This window comes from Boleophthalmus pectinirostris, unplaced genomic scaffold, assembly GCF_026225935.1.
Source record: "Boleophthalmus pectinirostris isolate CB_2022bp ecotype Guang Dong unplaced genomic scaffold, ASM2622593v1 HiC_scaffold_13, whole genome shotgun sequence".
In the NCBI taxonomy this organism is placed as follows: domain Eukaryota; kingdom Metazoa; phylum Chordata; class Actinopteri; order Gobiiformes; family Gobiidae; genus Boleophthalmus; species Boleophthalmus pectinirostris.
The window spans coordinates 962,406-981,153 of NW_026571036.1; the positions used below are offsets into that span (position 1 = coordinate 962,406).

General features: G+C 50.0%; 1 protein-coding gene across 1 annotated transcript in view; it reads right to left on the minus strand.

The window, feature by feature from the left end:
* The window catches only part of LOC129407727 (centrosomal protein of 170 kDa protein B-like), a 21,938-nt gene extending 5,123 nt beyond the window's left edge, over window positions 1–16,815 (minus strand). The window contains 20 exon segments of the mRNA XM_055149726.1: window positions 383–514; window positions 661–979; window positions 1,778–1,932; window positions 2,042–2,213; window positions 2,432–2,742; window positions 3,570–3,806; window positions 3,881–4,064; window positions 4,272–4,334; window positions 4,580–4,681; window positions 6,347–6,673; window positions 7,124–7,249; window positions 7,252–7,472; window positions 7,767–8,187; window positions 8,262–8,336; window positions 8,496–8,627; window positions 9,006–9,064; window positions 14,436–14,514; window positions 14,872–14,961; window positions 15,718–15,845; window positions 16,694–16,815. Coding sequence (XP_055005701.1) covers window positions 383–514; window positions 661–979; window positions 1,778–1,932; window positions 2,042–2,213; window positions 2,432–2,742; window positions 3,570–3,806; window positions 3,881–4,064; window positions 4,272–4,334; window positions 4,580–4,681; window positions 6,347–6,673; window positions 7,124–7,249; window positions 7,252–7,472; window positions 7,767–8,187; window positions 8,262–8,336; window positions 8,496–8,627; window positions 9,006–9,064; window positions 14,436–14,514; window positions 14,872–14,961; window positions 15,718–15,822 — 3,310 coding nt within the window. The 5' untranslated portion in view covers window positions 15,823–15,845; window positions 16,694–16,815.
* Between the last annotated feature and the right edge of the window lie 1,933 nt (window positions 16,816–18,748).

Here is an 18,748-nt window from a genome sequence, read left to right on the forward strand (position 1 = left end):
CGTTTGCGTTGGCGTTGGCGTTTGTTGCGGCGTTGGCGTTGGCGTTTGCGTTGGCGTTGGCGTTTGCTGTGACCCTCTGGGCGTCCGTACGTCACTGACATCAGTCCTGTGCATCAGTTTGATTCAGACACTTTTCTGGACACTTAAAGACTCTTTACAGTTTATTTTTCTTTTACGGTTTGAGTTTTCTCCTGTTGTAGCCACAGCTGCCCTGGGACAGACTGATGGAAGCGCCGGTGCCAATCTGCACCATCGGCCCCTCCCACCTTCAAACTTTAAACTTCAATTTTACAAACTTTTCGCTGACGAACGCAGAATTTACAAAACGATAAAAAACATCATTTTCCTGTTTGTGTTTGTGTTTGTGGAGCGGGATTCTAACCGGTTCCGGCCTTGGACCCGTTGGACCTGGTTCTGGACCTGGTTCTGGTCTGGCTCTGCTTGGCCCCGCCCCCTTTGTCTCCAACAGACGACTTCCTGTTCAGCTCTGCGTTCCGATTGGCCGAGGAGCGAGCTGCAAAAACACACAGACACAAACCGACCAATCAGAGCAAGAGACGCCGGAACCGGGTCAGATCCACTTCTAGACCCGCCCGTAGACCCACCCCCCTGTGGACCCTCTTTAGACCCTCTGTAAACCGGTTGAGATCCGGGTCAGACCTGAGTTCTCGCTGTCGCTGGTCCCGGTGAAAGATCCGGCCCGGTTCCGAGGCAGAGCCAGGATGTCCAGGCGTGAGAGCTTCTTGGTCTCCGGTCTGGTCTCTGGTCTGGTTTCTGGTCGGGTCTCCGGTCTGGTGTCTGGTCCGGACTCGGTCTTGGTCTTTGGGGGCTCTGGGGTCTTGGTCTTGGTCGGTTCCGGTTCTTCGGTGTCGGACTCCAGCCGGGCCCGGCGGAGCATGGAGGCTCTGGTGGGACGTGGTGCAGACAAACTGTTGGACCGGATCAGGACCTGAGACTGAGGCCCAGACTTCTTCTCCATCTGAGGAAAGAGACCAAGTTTAGACCGGGTTTAGACCTAGTTTAGACCCGGTTTAGACCCGGTTTAGACCAGGTTTAGACCAAGTTTAGACCCGGTTTAGACCAGATTTAGACCTGGTTTAGACCTGGTTTAGACCAGGTTTAGACCCGGTTTAGACCAAGTTTAGACCCGGTTTAGACCAAGTTTAGACCCGGTTTAGACCAAGTTTAGACCCAGTTTAGACCCAGTTTAGACCAGGTTTAGACCCAGTTTAGACCTGGTTTAGACCAAGTTTAGACCCGGTTTAGACCCGGTTTAGACCTGATTTAGACCAAGTTTAGACCCGGTTTAGACCAGGTTTAGACCTGGTTTAGACCAAGTTTAGACCTGGTTTAGATCAAGTTTAGACCCGGTTTAGACCCGGTTTAGACCAAGTTTAGACCAGGTTTAGACCTGGTTTAGACCAAGTTTAGACCCGGTTTAGACCCAGTTTAGACCCAGTTTAGACCCGGTTTAGACCCGGTTTAGACCAGGTTTAGACCAGGTTTAGATCAACTTTAGACCCAGTTTAGACCCGGTTTAGACCAGGTTTAGACCAGGTTTAGACCAGGTTTAGACCAGGTTTAGTCCGGGTTTAGACCAGGTTTAGACCAGATTTAGTCCGGGTTTAGACCAGGTTTAGACCAAGTTTAGACCTGGTTTAGATCAAGTTTAGACCCAGTTTAGACCAGGTTTAGACCAGGTTTAGACCAGGTTTAGTCCGGGTTTAGACCAGGTTTAGACCCGGTGGAAACTCAGGATTATTCAAACGTCACAAACCGTTTTCTTGTCTGGCCCCGCCCCCTCCGCGTGTGAGCGCCATTTCTCCGACAGACGGTCCCTCGCCGAGACCGAGACCGGACCAGAACCAGAGCCAGAGCCGGGTCTAGACCCAGAACCAGGTCTAGACCCGGCGGCGGTCCGGTCTTTGTGACCTGAGGAAGAACAGAGAAGAGTCAGGACTAAACCAGGCCTAAACCAGGACTAAACTAGAACTGAACCAGGACTAAACCAGGACTAAACCAGGTGTCTCCGGGGTCTGACCTCGGTGTGTGCTGGGGCGTTTCTTGTTGTTGTGCCCTTGGGCCTGGGCGCTCGGGCGTTTGGCGTTGTTTTCGTTGTGGGCGCTGACGACGCTCGCTGTGCTCACGCTGTCCAAGTCCGAGTCCGAGTCCAGGGCCAAGGGCTGCCACAGGAAGTCCGCTGAGATCAGGTCCTGTGGGGACAAGACCGGTTAGGATCCTCCTGTAGACCCACGAAGATCCTCCTAAAGACCAGCTTTGGTCCTTGTCTAAACCGGTTCAGATCCTGATCTAAATTTTGTACCAGGTCCATGCTTAAGTCTCATACTGGGTCCAGGTCCAGGTTTAAGTCTTGTACCAGGTCCAGGTCCTGGTCTCAGTCTTGTACCAGGTCCAGGTCTAAGTCTCGTACCGGGTCCAGGTCTCGGAGCGAGGGCTGGCTGGAGATGTGGGGCAGTTTCTTCCTCTGGACCTCGTCCGGTCTTTCTCTGGTGAAACTCTCCTGACGAAAGAAGCCCCCAGACCCGGTCTCAGGTCTGGACTCTGGTCTGGACTCGGGCCTGGTCTCGGCCCTGGTCTCGGCTCTGGTCTCGGCCCTGGTCTCAGCTCTGGTCCCGTGGGTCCTCAGGTCTGGAGCGGAGGTGTTGGGTTTGATCCCGGTTCTCCTGGGCTCCTGGTTCAGGTGTCGGATCAGGACCGTGGTGGGCGGGGTCTTGGTCCGGTCTGAAAACGGGACACAGTTAAACCCGGTTCTACACACAAGCTGAACTGGAGCCAGAGTCTGTGGAGCCCGATCGCGCCCGTGAACACTTCCTGTCCACAGATGCAGGCCGTGGGACCTAAACTCAAGTATGAATCTAAGATGGAGGCTACAGTCCTAAGATGGCCGCCGCTGGAGCACAGACTGTATCATTGATCTGTTAAAAAACCTAGAGGTGCTGCTGTTTGTTTCTGTCTCCAGTCGAGTGAAACTCACCGGAACTACAGCGAAAAACCCTCCTGCCCGCGCAAAGTAACACAAACTGCTGCTGACAGGGACTGACAGGGGCTGACAGGGACTGACAGGGGCTGACAGGGGCTGACAGGGACTGACAGGGGCTGACAGGGGCTGACAGGGCACCTACAACTTTAAAAAAAATGTCAGATTTTGTAGTGATATTTAGATCCTAAATGTTTTCTCAGCTTCAAAATCCTTCAATCGTTTTTAAAACAGTTTATTAATCGACTTTCTGGACTCTGGGACTAGTATCTGGTCTGGACTTTGTGGGACTAGTACCCGGTCTGGACTTTGTGGGACTAGTACCCGGTCTGGACTTTGTGGGACTAGTACCTGGTCTGAACTTTGTGGGACTAGTATCTGGTCTGGACTCTGGGACTGATACCTGGTCTGGACTTTGTGGGACTAGTACCTGATCTGGACTCTGGTTTTGGACCAGGATCAGATCCGATGTAGAAGCATGAGCTGGGTTTGTCCGGTCTCTGGTCCAGTCTCTGGTCCGGTCTCTGTTCAGGTCTCTGGTCCGGTCTCTGGTCTGGACTCGGGACCGGACTCTGGACTAGACTCTGGACCGGACTCTGGACCGGACTCTGGTTCTGGGGTCTTGGAGGTTCTTCTGATCGGCTCACGTCACTCAGACTGTCGGGATCCACGTCATCCTGAACCACCAACCACTGAGCCTCAGGTCTCTCCTGGTCCGGCCTCTGGTCCGGTCTCTGGTCCGGCCTCTGGTCCAGTCTCTGGTCCGGTCTCTGGTCCGGTCTCTGGTCCTGTTTTGTCTGGTGCACACCTAAGGAGAGAAAGAAACTGGTTAGAATGAAGCAACAAAGAGAAAAAACAGATCTAAACCAGGTCTAAACTCACCAGGGTCTTGGGTCCGATGAAGTCCAGGTGAGTCCGGTTTCTCGCCCGGTCTCTGAGGCAGGATCCGACGGGTCTTGGTCTCGCTGTGGTCTAAACCTGGTCCAGACTGAGGACTGGATCCGGACTCGTCCACTAAACTGGCCCAACGAGAGACCCACCGCGGGCCCTCCTCAGGACCCAGGACCTGCACAGACCAGAACCAGAACCAGGTCTGAGCACGGACTAAAACTGGACTAAACCATGACTAGACCAAGACTAAATCAGGACTAAACCAGGACTAAACCAGGATTAAACCAGGAATAGACCAGAACTAAACCAGGACTAAAGCAGGGCTAAACCAGGACTGAACCAGGACTAAACTAGGACTAGACCAGGTCTAGACCAGTTGTACCTGCTCAGGTGTGGAGGAGGTGATGTCACTGTTGTACTCCGGAGAGTCCAGGACTCCAAACACCTGCAACAGACCACAGACCGGTTTAGATCCTCGAGTCTGGTTAGGATCCTGGTCTAGTACCTGGTCTTGGTTAGGTAGCCTGGTTACGGTCCGGGTCTGGTACCTGGTCTATCATGCTTCTGGTCTATAGTGTGGTCAGGATCCAGTAGTCTGGTTAGAATCCTGGTCTAGGATCTAGTCTATCATGTTTCTGGTCTATAGTGTGGTTAGGATCCTGTAGGCCTGTTACGATCCGGGTCTGGTACCTGGTCTATCATGCTCCGCGCCCTCTCCACCTCGGGGTCTTGCTCGTTATCAATGGTGTAGGTTCCTGCGTCGCTCACACTGTCGTCCTCTGGTGCCCCCTGCTGCAAAAAAACAGCACCGCCATGTTTGTAGTCCTTATCTTTGTAGTCCTCATGTTTGTAGTCCTCATGTTTGTAGTCATGTTTGTAGTCCTCATGTTTGTAGTTCTCATGTTTGTAGTTCTTATGTTTGTAGTCCTCATGTTTGTAGTTCCTTATCTTTGTAGTCCTCATGTTTGTAGTTCTCATGTTTGTAGTTCATGTTTGTAGTCTCATGTTTGTAGTTCTCATGTTTGTAGTTCTTATCTTTGTAGTCGTCATGTTTGTAGTCGTCATGTTTGTAGTTTTCATGTTTGTAGTCCTTATGTTTGTAGTTTTATGTTTGTAGTTCTTATGTTTGTAGTCCTCATGTTTGTAGTTCTCATGTTTGTAGTTCTCATGTTTGTAGTTCTTATCTTTGTAGTCCTCATGTTTGTAGTCTCATGTTTGTAGTCCTCATGTTTGTAGTCTCATGTTTGTAGTTCTTATGTTTGTAGTCCTCATGTTTGTAGTCCTCATGTTTGTAGTCCTCATGTTTGTAGTCGTCTTATGTTTGTAGTCCTCATGTTTGTAGTTCTTATGTTTGTAGTTCTCATGTTTGTAGTTCTGTTTGTAGTTCTCATGTTTGTAGTCCTCATGTTTGTAGTCCTCATGTTTGTAGTTCTCATGTTTGTAGTCCTCATGTTTGTAGTCCTCATGTTTGTAGTTCTCATGTTTGTAGTTCTCATGTTTGTAGTTCTTATCTTTGTAGTCCTCATGTTTGTAGTCCGTCATGTTTGTAGTCCTCATGTTTGTAGTTTTATGTTTGTAGTTCTCATGTTTGTAGTCTCATGTTTGTAGTTCTCATGTTTGTAGTTCTTATGTTTGTAGTCGTCATGTTTGTAGTCGTCATGTTTGTAGTTCTCATGTTTGTAGTTCTTATGTTTGTAGTCCTCATGTTTGTAGTCGTCATGTTTGTAGTCTCATGTTTGTAGTCGTCATGTTTGTAGTCCTCATGTTTGTAGTCCTCATGTTTGTAGTTCATGTTTGTAGTCCTCATGTTTGTTCTTATGTTTGTAGTCTCATGTTTGTAGTTCTTTGTAGTCATGTTTGTAGTCCTTTGTTTGTAGTCATGTTTGTAGTCGTCATGTTTTATGTCATGTTTGTAGTCCTCATGTTTGTAGTCTCATGTTTGTAGTCCTCATGTTTGTAGTTCTCATGTTTGTTTGTAGTTCTTATGTTTGTTTGTAGTCTCATGTTTGTAGTCCTCATGTTTGTAGTTTGTAGTCTTGTTTGTAGTTCAGTTTTAGTTCTTAGTTCTTATGTTTGTAGTCATGTTTGTAGTCTGTAGTCTCATGTTTGTAGTTCTTATGTTTGTAGTCCTCATGTTTGTAGTCGTCATGTTTGTAGTCCTCATGTTTGTAGTCGTCATGTTTGTAGTTGTTTGTAGTCTCATGTTTGTAGTCATGTTTGTAGTTCCATGTTTGTAGTCCTCATGTTTGTAGTCATGTTCTGTTTGTAGTCCTCATGTTTGTAGTCGTCATGTTTGTAGTCATGTTTGTACATGTTTGTAGTCGTCATGTTTGCAGTCCTTATTTTTTTAGTTCTTATGTTTGTAGTTCTTATGTTCAGTCCTGGTTTAGTCCAGGTTCAGTCCTAGTTCAGTCCTGGTTTAGTCCTGGTGTAGTCCTGGTTCAGTCCTGTCATCACCATGATGGGCGGGGCAGACTTGGGCGGGGTCAGGGGCGTATCTCTGGTGGGTTGGACCAGGTCGGGTCCGGTCTTGGTCTGGACCAGGTCTGGACCCGGGTCTTTGAGGAGTTGGGTGAAGTCCTGGGCGAGTCTTGACTTCCTGCCCACGCTGCCAAAGGGCCGGACCGGGGCGGCGGGACCGTCCTCTCTGGTCGGGGGCTCGGACCGGTCCCTCTTCAGGGAGCTGGACCTCGGGGACTTGGACTCCAGGGTCCCGTGGACCGAGGCCGGTCGGTCCGGTCGACGCCGCTCCAGGCGAGCCCTGAGCGCCGCCTGCACCTCCGACTGAGGAGCGGCACCCTGAGACAGAAACAGGGTCAGGGTTTAGACCTGGTTTATTCCTGGTTTAGTCCCGGTTCAGTCCCGGTTCAGTCCCGATTCAGTCCCGGTTCAGTCCCGGTTCAGTCCCGTTTTAGACCCGGTTCAGTCCCGGTTTAGACCCGTTTTAGACCCGGTTCAGTCCTGGTTCAGTCCTGGTTCAGTCCCGGTTTAGACCCGGTTCAGTCCCGGTTCAGTCCCGGTTCAGTCCCGGTTCAGTCCCGGTTTAGTCCCGGTTCAGTCCCGGTTCAGTCCCGTTAGTTCAGTCCTGGTTTTAGTCCTGGTTCAGTCCTGGTTTAGTCCTGGTTTAGTCCCGGTTCAGTCCTGGTTCAGTCCCGGTTCAGTCCCGGTTTAGTCCCGGTTCAGTCCCGGTTCAGTCCTGGTTCAGTCCTGGTTCAGTCCTGGTTTAGTCCGGACCTGGGGGCTGTGGGTGAAGGACATGGATCTCTTCTTTCGTGGATTGTCTTCGTCGTAAAACTCGATGATGAAGGCCTGCTGAGGGGGCGGGGCCTGCTGAGGGGGCGGGGCCTGCTGAGGGGGCGGGGCCTGCTGAGGGGGCGGGGTCTGCTGAGGGGCGGGGCCTGCTGAGGGGGCGGGGCCTGCTGAGGGAGCGGGGCTTGTCCAGGGGGCGGGGCCTGTTGAGGGGGCAGGGCTACGCGAACAGAGGGGGCGTGGTCCGGATATGGGGGCGTGTCCATGGCGGTCGAGGGCTCTGATTGGACAGGATCCTCTGAGTCACTCTGAGTCCCGTCCTCATGATGATGATCTGCACAAACACACACCGGGTCACCCTCAGGTCACCCTCAGGTCACCCACAAACACACCTCAGGTCACCCACAAACATACACCGGGTCACCCTCAGGTCACCCACAAACACACCTCAGGTCACCCACAGGTCACCCACAAACACACACCGGGTCACCCTCAGGTCACCCACAAACACACCTCAGGTCACCCACAGGTCACCCACAGGTCACCCTCAAACACACCCGGAGGTCTAACCCCGGTCTAAACCCGGTCTAACCCCGGTCTAACCCCGGTCTAAACCCGGTCCCGGTACCTCGGGGGGTCCGGCTCTTCACGGCGTGGTCGCTCTTGGTGCTGAACATGTCGTCGCTTTTGGGGCGGCGCCGCATCACGCTGACATCACTGTGCACCAGCCAATCAGCAACCTTCCTCTGCGATGACATCACGCCAGGGCCCTCCTGCTCCGCTCTGGTCCGGTCCGGCTCCGCTCTGGTCCGGTCCGGCTCCGGTCTTCTCTGGGTCCTGGAGAACTTGGTGACCTGGTCTTTGATCTTGATCTTTCCCGGCGTCAGGTCGTCGAACTCGATGGTGAAGGAGGCGTGGCTCTGGACCACGGCCGGAGTCTCGGTCTGGAACCCGGGACTCGGACTGGACCTGGGCCGGACTGTCTCGCGTGGGGATCTCGAAGTACCAGGGCTTGTTCTGGTCCGAGTCCTCCGAGTCCTTCTGCAGATCTGAGACGCAGAGGAACAGGTGAAGTGCGTTGCTCAAAAGCACAGAGGCAGAGCGGCGGCGGCGGCGGCGGTACCTGAGGGGGGGCGGTCCCTGTAGTCCTGGTCTCCCCACCACGCCGGCTGCCCGTACAGAGGAGTCGGACCTGAGTCTGAGGACCAGACACAAATATCAGACCAGGAACCTGACCAAGACCAGGTCTGGACCAGGTCTCTGGTCTGGACCAGGTCTCGGGTCTGGACCAGGTCTCTGGTCTGGACCAGGTCTCTGGTCTGGGGCAGGTCTCAGGTCTCGGGTCTGGGACACTGACCTGCTTTGGTTCCGGGGGTCTTGGTCCGGTCCTCGGTCTCTCGGTGGGGGGGTCCAGGGGTCGGTCCGGGCGGGGGGCCGTGGGGGGGCCGGGGGGGCTCTGGAGCTGCAGCTGACTCGTGTATTTCTCATGCTGAAACAAACGAGCTCCAGAGTTAAACACACACACACACACACACACACACACACACACACATACACACATACACACACATACACACACACACACACACACACACACACACACATACACACACACACACACACACACACACACACATACACACACACACACACACATACACACACACACACACACATACACACACACACACACACACACACACACACACACACACACACACACACACATACACACACACACACACACACACACACACACACATACACACACACACACACACACACACACACACACACATACACACACACACACACACACACACACACACACACACACACACACACACACACACACACACACACACACCTTCAGCGCCTCCTCTGGGACCTTGTGTTGACTTTTCTCCAGGACGTAGACGTGAGGATGTGAGCGCGGCTCAGGAAACTCACTTTATTATTGTCAATATTAGAATTATTATAAATATTATACATTTTATAGATATTATAATTATTATAAATAATATAAATATTATAATTAATATAAATATTATAAATATTATAATGATTATAACGGTCAGGAATGTTCAGCTGTTACCATGGAGACACGTGTTCATGGTCCTGTTCACAAGTTTGATTTGACACAGAAAGATCAAAGTGAATAAAAAAAATAAAAATAAAAAAACTGTTGGAGCTAATGCCTCATTTGCATAAACTAATGTGTGTGATAAATGAGTGGGAATATGAGTGTTCTCCCTGTGACAGAGGGGTGTTCTCTCTGTGTGTCAGAGGGGTGTTCTCTCTGTGACAGAGGGGTGTTCTCTCTGTGTGACAGAGGGGTGTTCTCTCTGTGACAGAGGGGTGTTCTCTCTGTGACTCTCTGTGACAGAGGGGTGTTCTCTCTGTGTGACAGAGGGGTGTTCTCTCTGTGACAGAGGGGTGTTCTCTCTGTGTGACAGAGGGGTGTTCTCTCTGTGTGACAGAGGGGTGTTCTCTCTGTGTCAGAGGGGTGTTCTCTCTGTGACAGAGGGGTGTTCTCTCTGTGTGACAGAGGGGTGTTCTCTCTGTGTGACAGAGGGGTGTTCTCTCTCTGTGTGACAGAGGGGTGTTCTCTCTCTGTGTCAGAGGGGTGTTCTCTCTGTGACAGAGGGTGTTCTCTCTCTGTGTCAGAGGGGTGTTCTCTCTGTGTGACAGAGGGGTGTTCTCTCTGTGTGACAGAGGGGTGTTCTCTCCTGTGTCAGAGGGGTGTCTCTCTCTGTGTCAGAGGGGTGTTCTCTCTGTGTCAGAGGGGTGTTCTCTCTGTGACAGAGGGGTGTTTCTCTCTGTGACAGAGGGTCTCTCTGTGACAGAGGGGTGTTCTCTCTGTGTCTCTCTGTGTGTGACAGAGGGGTGTTCTCTCTGTGTGTCAGAGGGGTGTTCTCTCTGTGTCAGAGGGGTGTTCTCTCTGTGTGTGTTCTCTCTGTGTGTCAGAGGGGTGTTCTCTCTGTGACAGAGGGGTGTTCTCTCTGTTCTGTGTGACACAGAGGGGTGTTCTCTCTCTGTGACAGAGGGGTGTCTCTCTCCTGTGACAGAGGGGTGTTTCTCTCTGTGTCAGAGGGGTGTTCTCTCTGTGTGACAGAGGGGTGTTCTCTGTGTCTGTGTGACAGAGGGGTGTTCTCTCTGTGTGTGTGTCAGAGGGGTGTTCTCTCTGTGTGTCAGAGGGGTGTTCTCTCTGTGACAGAGGGGTGTTCTCTCTCTGTTGTGACACTCTCTCTGACAGAGGGTGTTCTCTCTGTTCTGTGTGACAGAGGGGTGTTCTCTCTGTGTCAGAGGGATGTTCTGCTGATGTTCAGTCTGTTCTGTGTTTGTGTCGTGTTGTTGGTTCATGTGAAACTTTTCACACATTATACGTGTGCAGGTGGTGCACACAGACACACGTTTATGTGAATGACACATATTGTGTGTCTTGGTGTTTTGTGGTGAGTGAGTCGGCGGTGACAGACACACATCAGAGGATCAGAGTTTTCACACAGTCCCCGTCACATCTGGACCAACATGAACTCATGGAGCTGGAGGCTCCAGATCGTTCAGACTCCATCAGATTAGTGTGAACGAACACTGTACACACAACAACACCACTCACATACACACTAGTGTGAACGAACACTGTACACACTAAGTGTGAATGGGGCATAGGAAACTAGAATATGTGTCCATTCACATAAATATGTGTCAACTGAGCTACTAGAACCATCTCCAACACGACAGAAACACAGAACAGACTCACCATCAGCAGAACACCCCTCTGTCACACAGAGAGAACACCCCTCTGTCACAGAGAGAACACCCCTCTGTCACAGAGAGAACACCCCTCTGTCACAGAGAGAACACCCCTCTGTCACAGAGAGAACACCCCTCTGTCACACAGAGAGAACACCCCTCTGTCACAGAGAGAACACCCCTCTGTCACACAGAGAGAACACCCCTCTGTCACACAGAGAGAACACCCCTCTGTCACAGAGAGAACACCCCTCTGTCACACAGAGAGAACACCCCTCTGTCACAGAGAGAACACCCCTCTGTCACAGAGAGAACACCCCTCTGTCACAGAGAGAACACCCCTCTGTCACAGAGAGAACACCCCTCTGTCACAGAGAGAACACCCCTCTGTCACAGAGAGAACACCCCTCTGTCACAGAGAGAACACCCCTCTGTCACAGAGAGAGAACACCCCTCTGTCACAGAGAGAACACCCCTCTGACACACAGAGAGAACACCCCTCTGTCACAGAGAGAACACCCCTCTGTCACACAGAGAGAACACCCCTCTGTCACAGAGAGAACACCCCTCTGTCACAGAGAGAACACCCCTCTGTCACACAGAGAGAGAACACCCCTCTGTCACAGAGAGAACACCCCTCTGACACAGAGAGAACACCCCTCTGTCACACAGAGAGAACACCCCTCTGTCACAGAGAGAACACCCCTCTGTCACACAGAGAGAACACCCCTCTGACACAGAGAGAACACCCCTCTGTCACAGAGAGAACACCCCTCTGACACAGAGAGAACACCCCTCTGACACAGAGAGAACACCTCACCCACCCTCTGTCACAGAGAGAACACCCCTCTGTCACACAGAGAGAACACCCCTCTGTCACAGAGAGAACACCCCTCTGACACAGAGAGAGAACACCCCTCTGACACAGAGAGAACACCCCTCTGTCACAGAGAAGAACACCCCTCTGACACACAGAGAGAACCCCTCTGTCACAAGAGAGAACACCCCTCTGTCACACAGAGAGAACACCCCTCTGACACACAGAGAGAACACCCCTCTGTCACACAGAGAGAACACCCCTCTGTCACACAGAGAGAACACCCCTCTGTCACAGAGAGAGAACACCCCTCTGTCACACAGAGAGAACACCCCTCTGTCACACAGAGAGAACACCCCTCTGACACACAGAGAGAACACCCCTCTGTCACAGAGAGAAACACCCCTCTGACACACACAGAGAGAACACCCCTCTGTCACACACACAGAGAGAACACCCTCTGTCACACAGAGAGAACACCCCTCTCTGTCACAGAGAGAACACCCCTCTGAACACACAGAGAGAACACCCCTCTGACACACAGAGAGAGAACACCCCTCTGTCACAGAGAGAGACACCCCTCTGTCACAGGGAGAACACCCCTCTGTCACACAGAGAGAACACCCCTCTGTCACACAGAGAGAGAACACCCTCTGATTTTCCACTGAGTCTCTGTGTCTTTAGTCCAACACAAACTGAACCACATCAGACACAAGAAACAATGGTTTTTTCACACATCAGTTTATGCAAATGAGTCATGTGATTTAAAGTTTAGTTTGTGTAAAACAGAAACAAATGTGTCAAAGTTGTGGAGGAAACAGACACAGAAGCGACGTGTCTGGACACAAATCAAAATGTGACTCAGGACACTTGGATCTGTCCTAAAACCCAAATAGATCTGATCTTTAACATGTGACTTCAGGTCGTCCAGGTCACGTTCATCCACCTACAAGTGTCACAAATGTTCACAAACCTTCTTCTCCTCACATGAAACTTGTGTCTGACTCTGTGTGAGTGAAGCATTTTCCGACTCATCTCAAATCTGCCGTTTTTGGCAAAGTCCTTGAAAAAGCTGTTTACCAACAGCTTACGAACTTTCTCCAAATGAACAACTCCTTTGATGTTTTCCAGTCAGGTTTTCGAGCCTCCACAGCACTGAGACTGCTCTTATCAAGGTGACAAATGACATCCGCCTGAACACTGATGCAGGCAAAGTCTCAGTCTTGATCCTGTTAGATCTGAGTGCTGCTTTTGACACTGTCGATCATGGATCCTCTTACAGAGACTAGAGGACTGGGTGGGCATCTCTGGTACTGTACTAAACTGGTTCAAGTCCTATCTAGAAGACAGGAAGTATTTTGTTGAAATTGGAAACTGTGTCTCAGATGACATGGCCCTGACCTGTGGGGTGCCTCAGGGGTCAATCCTGGGCCCCCTGTTGTTCAATCTCTACATGCTGCCCCCTACAGGCCAGTTAATAAGCAGCAATAACGTGTCGTACCACAATTATGCAGACGACACTCAGATCTACGTCTCTCTGGCAGCAGGAGACTATGGACCAGTGGAGTCACTTGGTCACTGCATCCAACAGATCAGTGTGTGGGGAGGCAAAACAACTTTCTCCAGCTAAACTCTGACAAGACTGAAGTCATAGTGTTTGGTCCACAGAAACAAAGGGACAGTGTCAGCATCACCTCCAGTCTCTCTCTCTAAAACCTTCAAATCAGGCAAGAAATCTCGGGGTAATAATGGACTCAGACTTGAACTTTAACAGTCCACATCAAATCAATAACATCTGCAGCCTTTTATACCATCTAAAAAACATAGCAAAAATCAAAGGTTTATTGTCTAAATCAGACTTGGAGAAATTATCCATGCATGTTTGTCTCCAGTAGATTAGATACTGTAATGTTCTGCTCACTGGTCTCTCCAAACGAGCTGTGAGACGCTGCAGAACATCCAGAACATCCAGAACATCCACAACATCCAGAACATCCAGAACATCCAGAACATCCACAACATCCACAACATCCAGAACATCCAGAACATCCAGAACGCTGCAGCTCGGGTCCTGACTCGAACTAGGAAGTACGAGCACATGTGTCCTGGTCTCAGGTCTCTGCTCTGGCTCCTGTGGCTCAGAGACTTTAAAAGTGTCTCTGTTTGTACAAGTGTCTCCATGGCCGAGCACCAAAGTCCATCTGTGACATGTTAGTGTCATATGAACATCTCACACTCTGAGGAGCTCAGGGACCAACTCCTGCTGGTGCCAGAGTCACGACTAAACAAGGGGAGTCAGAGTTTCAGGTTCATGCAGCTAAAACCTGGAACAGTCTGAACATGTGAGACAGACTCTTCTGTGACGCTGTTTAAATCCAGACTCTAAACATTTCTGTTTAACTGTGCAAATAACTGAAAGGTTTTCATTCCGCACTCTTCTCTCCAATTTATGTCTCTCTCTTTTAATTTTAATCTTCATGATTATTTATGTTTTGATTTGTTTTTATTCTGATTTTAATGTATTTCTTATTCTGTAAAACACTTTGAATGACTTTGTGTAAGAATTGTGCTGTACAAATAAACTTGCCTTGAAGCAAAAAAGTCACATTTCACAAAAAACTCTGCCCTCTGCCCTGAAGCCCCGCCCCTCTGTCCCTGAAGCCCCGCCCATCTGCCATGAAGCCCCGCCCCTCTGTCCTGAAGCCCCGCCCCTCTGAAGGATATCGTAGCCGAAGCGGATGATGTCGTTGAGCTTCAGGCTGATGTAAGTCTGGTCCGGGATCCTCAGGTCATTCACAAAGGTCTGAGGAAGAACCAGAGTTAGACCAGGACTAGACCAGGACTAGAACAGGACTAGACCAGGACTAGAACAGGACTAAACAGGACTAAGACAGGACTAAGACAGGACTAAGACAGGACTAAAACAGGACTAAACCAGGACTAAACCAGAACTAAACCAGGACTAAAAAAGGACTAAAACAGGACTAAAACAAACAGACTAAACTAAACCAGGACTAAACCTAAAAGACTAGAACTAGACTAAACAGACTAAACTAGACTAAGACAGGACTAAAACAGATCTAAAATAGAACTAAACCAGGACGACACCAGGACTAAACCAGGACTAAAACAGGATTAAACCAGGACTGAACAGACTGACCCCGTTGAGGCTGCCCAGGTCCTTGACCAGGTGCTGGTCGTTGGTCTGGTTGTAGTTGATGACGGCGTGTTGTTTGTCCACACTCCGAGACTGAGACGAGACACGAGTTAGACTGAGGGCGGGGTCAGGGGCGGGGTCAGGGGAGGGGTCAGGGGAGAGGGGCGGGGTCAGGGAGAAGGGGTGGGTCAGAGGTGTTGGGGGCGGGGTTAGGGGGTGCGTGTTGGGGTCAGAGGGGTTGGGGGCGGGGTTAGGGGGTACGTGTTGGGGTCAGAGGGTTGGGGCGGGGTTAGGGGTGCGTGTTGGGGTCAGAGGGGTTGGGGGCGGGGTTAGGGGGTGCGTGTTGGGGTCAGAGGGGTTGGGGGCGGGGTTAGGGGGTGCGTGTTGGGGTCAGAGGGGTTGGGGGTGCGGGGGGTTAGGTGGTACGTGTTGGGGTCAGAGGGGTTGGGGGCGGGTTAGGGGGTGCGTGTTGGGGTCAGAGGGGTTGGGGGCGGGGTTAGGGGGTGCGTGTTGGGGTCAGAGGGTTGGGGGCGGGTTAGGGGTGCGTGTTGGGGTCAGAGGGGTTGGGGGGGGGTTAGGGGTACGTGTTGGGTCAGAGGGGTTGGGGGTGGGGTTAGGGGGTGCGTGTTGGGGGTCAGAGGGGTTGGGGCGGGGGTTTAGGTGGTGCGTGTTGGGGTCAGAGGTGTTGGGGGCGGGGTTAGGGGGTGTGTGTTGGGGTCAGAGGGGTTGGGGCGGGGCTAGGTGGTACGTGTTGGGGTCAGAGGGGTTGGGGGCGGGGTTAGGGGTACGTGTTGGGGTCAGAGGGGTTGGGGGCGGGGCTAGGTGGTACGTGTTGGGTGGCGTCCTCACCTGCAGCATGAGCTCGCAGTCCTCTCGCCCGACAAAGATCATTTCTCTCGGGAGACGATGTCGAGTCCCCGACGCACTCACCAGGAACCACGACGTCACGCTCATGTCCGCGCCAGCCCCAGGGCATGCTGGGAAACCGCCACACACAGGCCGTCACCCACAGTCAGATGCCCTCCCGTCCTCCCCGTGTGTCAGATGCCCTCCCGTCCTCCCCGTGTGTCAGATGCCCTCCCGTCCTCCGTGTGTCAGATGCCCTCCCGTCCTCCCCGTGTGTCAGATGCCCTCCCGTCCTCCCGTGTGTCAGATGCCCTCCCCGTCCTCGTGTGTCAGATGCCCTCCCTCCCGTCCCCCGTGTCAGATGCCCTCCCGTCCTCCCGTGTGTCAGATGCCCTCCCGTCCTCCCGTCCTCCCAGATGTTGTGAAAATCATTTGTAGATTTGACTTTTGGAGATTTAGAAAATGATTTTCATTTGTCAAACTTTTGATTTGAACCTGATGAGAATAAAACAGAACTTTTATTATTTTAACAATCCAAAGACTAAACCCGGACTAATCCAGATCTAAACCCGGACTAAACCAGGTCTAAACCAGGTCTAAACCAGGACTAAACCCGGACTAAACCAGATCTAAACCCGGACTAAACCAGGGTTAAACCAGGACAAAAACCCAGACTAAACCCAGACTGAACCCGGACTGAACCCGGACTGGAACCCGGACTGGACCCGGACTGGACCGGGCTCCACAGATAACGCACATGCTGCGCCTGTCACGTGACCTGATGCCAACCTGCCAATGCCAATCAGTGACGTCACTGAACCGGACCACGCCCGGAACCGTCTCCATCCTCAGCATCAGAACCGGACCAGGACTAACCCAGGACTGACCCAAGACTCAACCAGGACTAACCCGGGACTAACCCGGGACTAACCCGGGCCTCCCCGCGTGCCCCGCGTCCCCCGCCCGTTTCCCGCTCTACCTCCTCCAGATGCTGCCGCTGCTCCACCGAGCCCTCCGCCGTCTGCAGCCCGGGGAGAGGCGCTCCGAGGCGGGCAGCGTGTGAAGGACGAGCCGCTGTGAGAGGCTGAGATCCGCAGGGGGCACCGGGCCGTGTCCGCGGCTGTGGCCGGAGACAGAGCGCTGCAGGGCGGACACGGAGGCTCGGAGCTCCGCTGAGGAAGAGGATGAAGAAGAGGATGAAGATGAGGATGCTGTTATGGCATCCCGGTGCACGCGCACGCGCACCCGCCACCACCAGCGCGTCACCTGCTGCGTGCGCGCGTCACCATCCACCGGAAACGTTGCGGTGAGGTTTCAAAATAAAAGCGCAGTGTCTCAGGTGTCTCCAAAATAAAAGTTTATATCCAGTGTGTATCTGTGAGTATCATAGGGGTGTGCAAAAATATTGAAATATCGATATATCGTATCTTTTAATATGACGATACAGTATCGATATCGTGGGCTGCTGTATCGATACATCGCAGTTTTTTTTTTCTATATTTAACTAAATAATTTTGTTACAGCGCCACAGTTTTGTTGCTTGTTTAGAGAAAGGAAACTCGTACATGTGACACATTTGACATTTTCACTGTTTTGATGATTAAAATGTTTGTGTTTCATATGAACTTTACACAAGACGTGATTTAACAAAGACTTTTAGTGTCACAGCCACGATTTAGCCTTTATTGTTATTAAACCATATTGATTGGAATTGAAATATATCGTATTGAATCAAAAGCTCAGTGTATCGAGATATGTATCGTATCGCCAACTTCTTAATGATATCAGCCCTAGTGTATCATGTATATAATCTACATCATGTATATAATCTACATCATGTATATAATCTACATCATGTATATAATCTACATCATGTATATAATCTACATCATGTATATAATCTACATCATGTATATAATCTACATCATGTATATAATCTACATCATGTATATAATCTATATCATGTATATAATCTATATCATGTATATAATCTACATCATGTATATAATCTATATCATGTATATAATCTACATCATGTATATAATCTACATCATGTATATAATCTACATCATGTATATAATCTATATCATGTATATAATCTACATCATGTATATAATCTATATCATGTATATAATCTATATCATGTATATAATCTACATCATGTATATAATCTACATCATGTATATAATCTATGTATATAATCTACATCATGTATATAATCTAATCATGTATATAATCATGTATATAATCTATCTACATCATGTATATAATCTACATCATGTATATAATATACATCATGTATATAATCTACATCACAGGTGTCAAACATAAGGCCCAGGGGCCAGATCCGGCCCCCCAAGACCTTTAATGTGGCCCGTGGGTGATTTTCTACTAAAATATTGTAATGATATTTTCTATTAAAATGTTGTTAATTTTGTGTGGTGTTTATCACAGCAGCGTCTCCAGCGTCTCTGTACGTGGCCCCTCCCACCAGAGCAGCACAAATGAAGACTTGTCTCTTTCCAAACGCTCTTAAAGGACGATCGTTTTGACTGTTGACCGTGACACCCTCATCAGAAAAATGTCCAACATGAGAAAAGTGGAGCCGAGTGCAGGATTTTACTACAAAAATGGACTTATTCTGTTTACAGACAAGTTCATGTTAAAATATTGTGTTGAAATTGAATTTTTCTTAAAGTTTCAGGTTGTTCATAATATTATAATATTATAATAAGAAAGAGTTCATCGATTAAAAAAGATTTCTGTAATAGATTTGCGTTTCTCTGCACAAATATTTGAACTTATTGTTATTTTTGGGGTTTATATGACATGAGTTTTCTGATCCGGCCCCAGGAACAAAATGAGTTTGACACCCCTGATCTACATCATGTATATAATCTATATCATGTATATAATCTATATCATGTATATAATCTATATCATGTATATAATCTACATCATGTATATAATCTATATCATGTATATAATCTACATCATGTATATAATCTATATCATGTATATAATCTATATCATG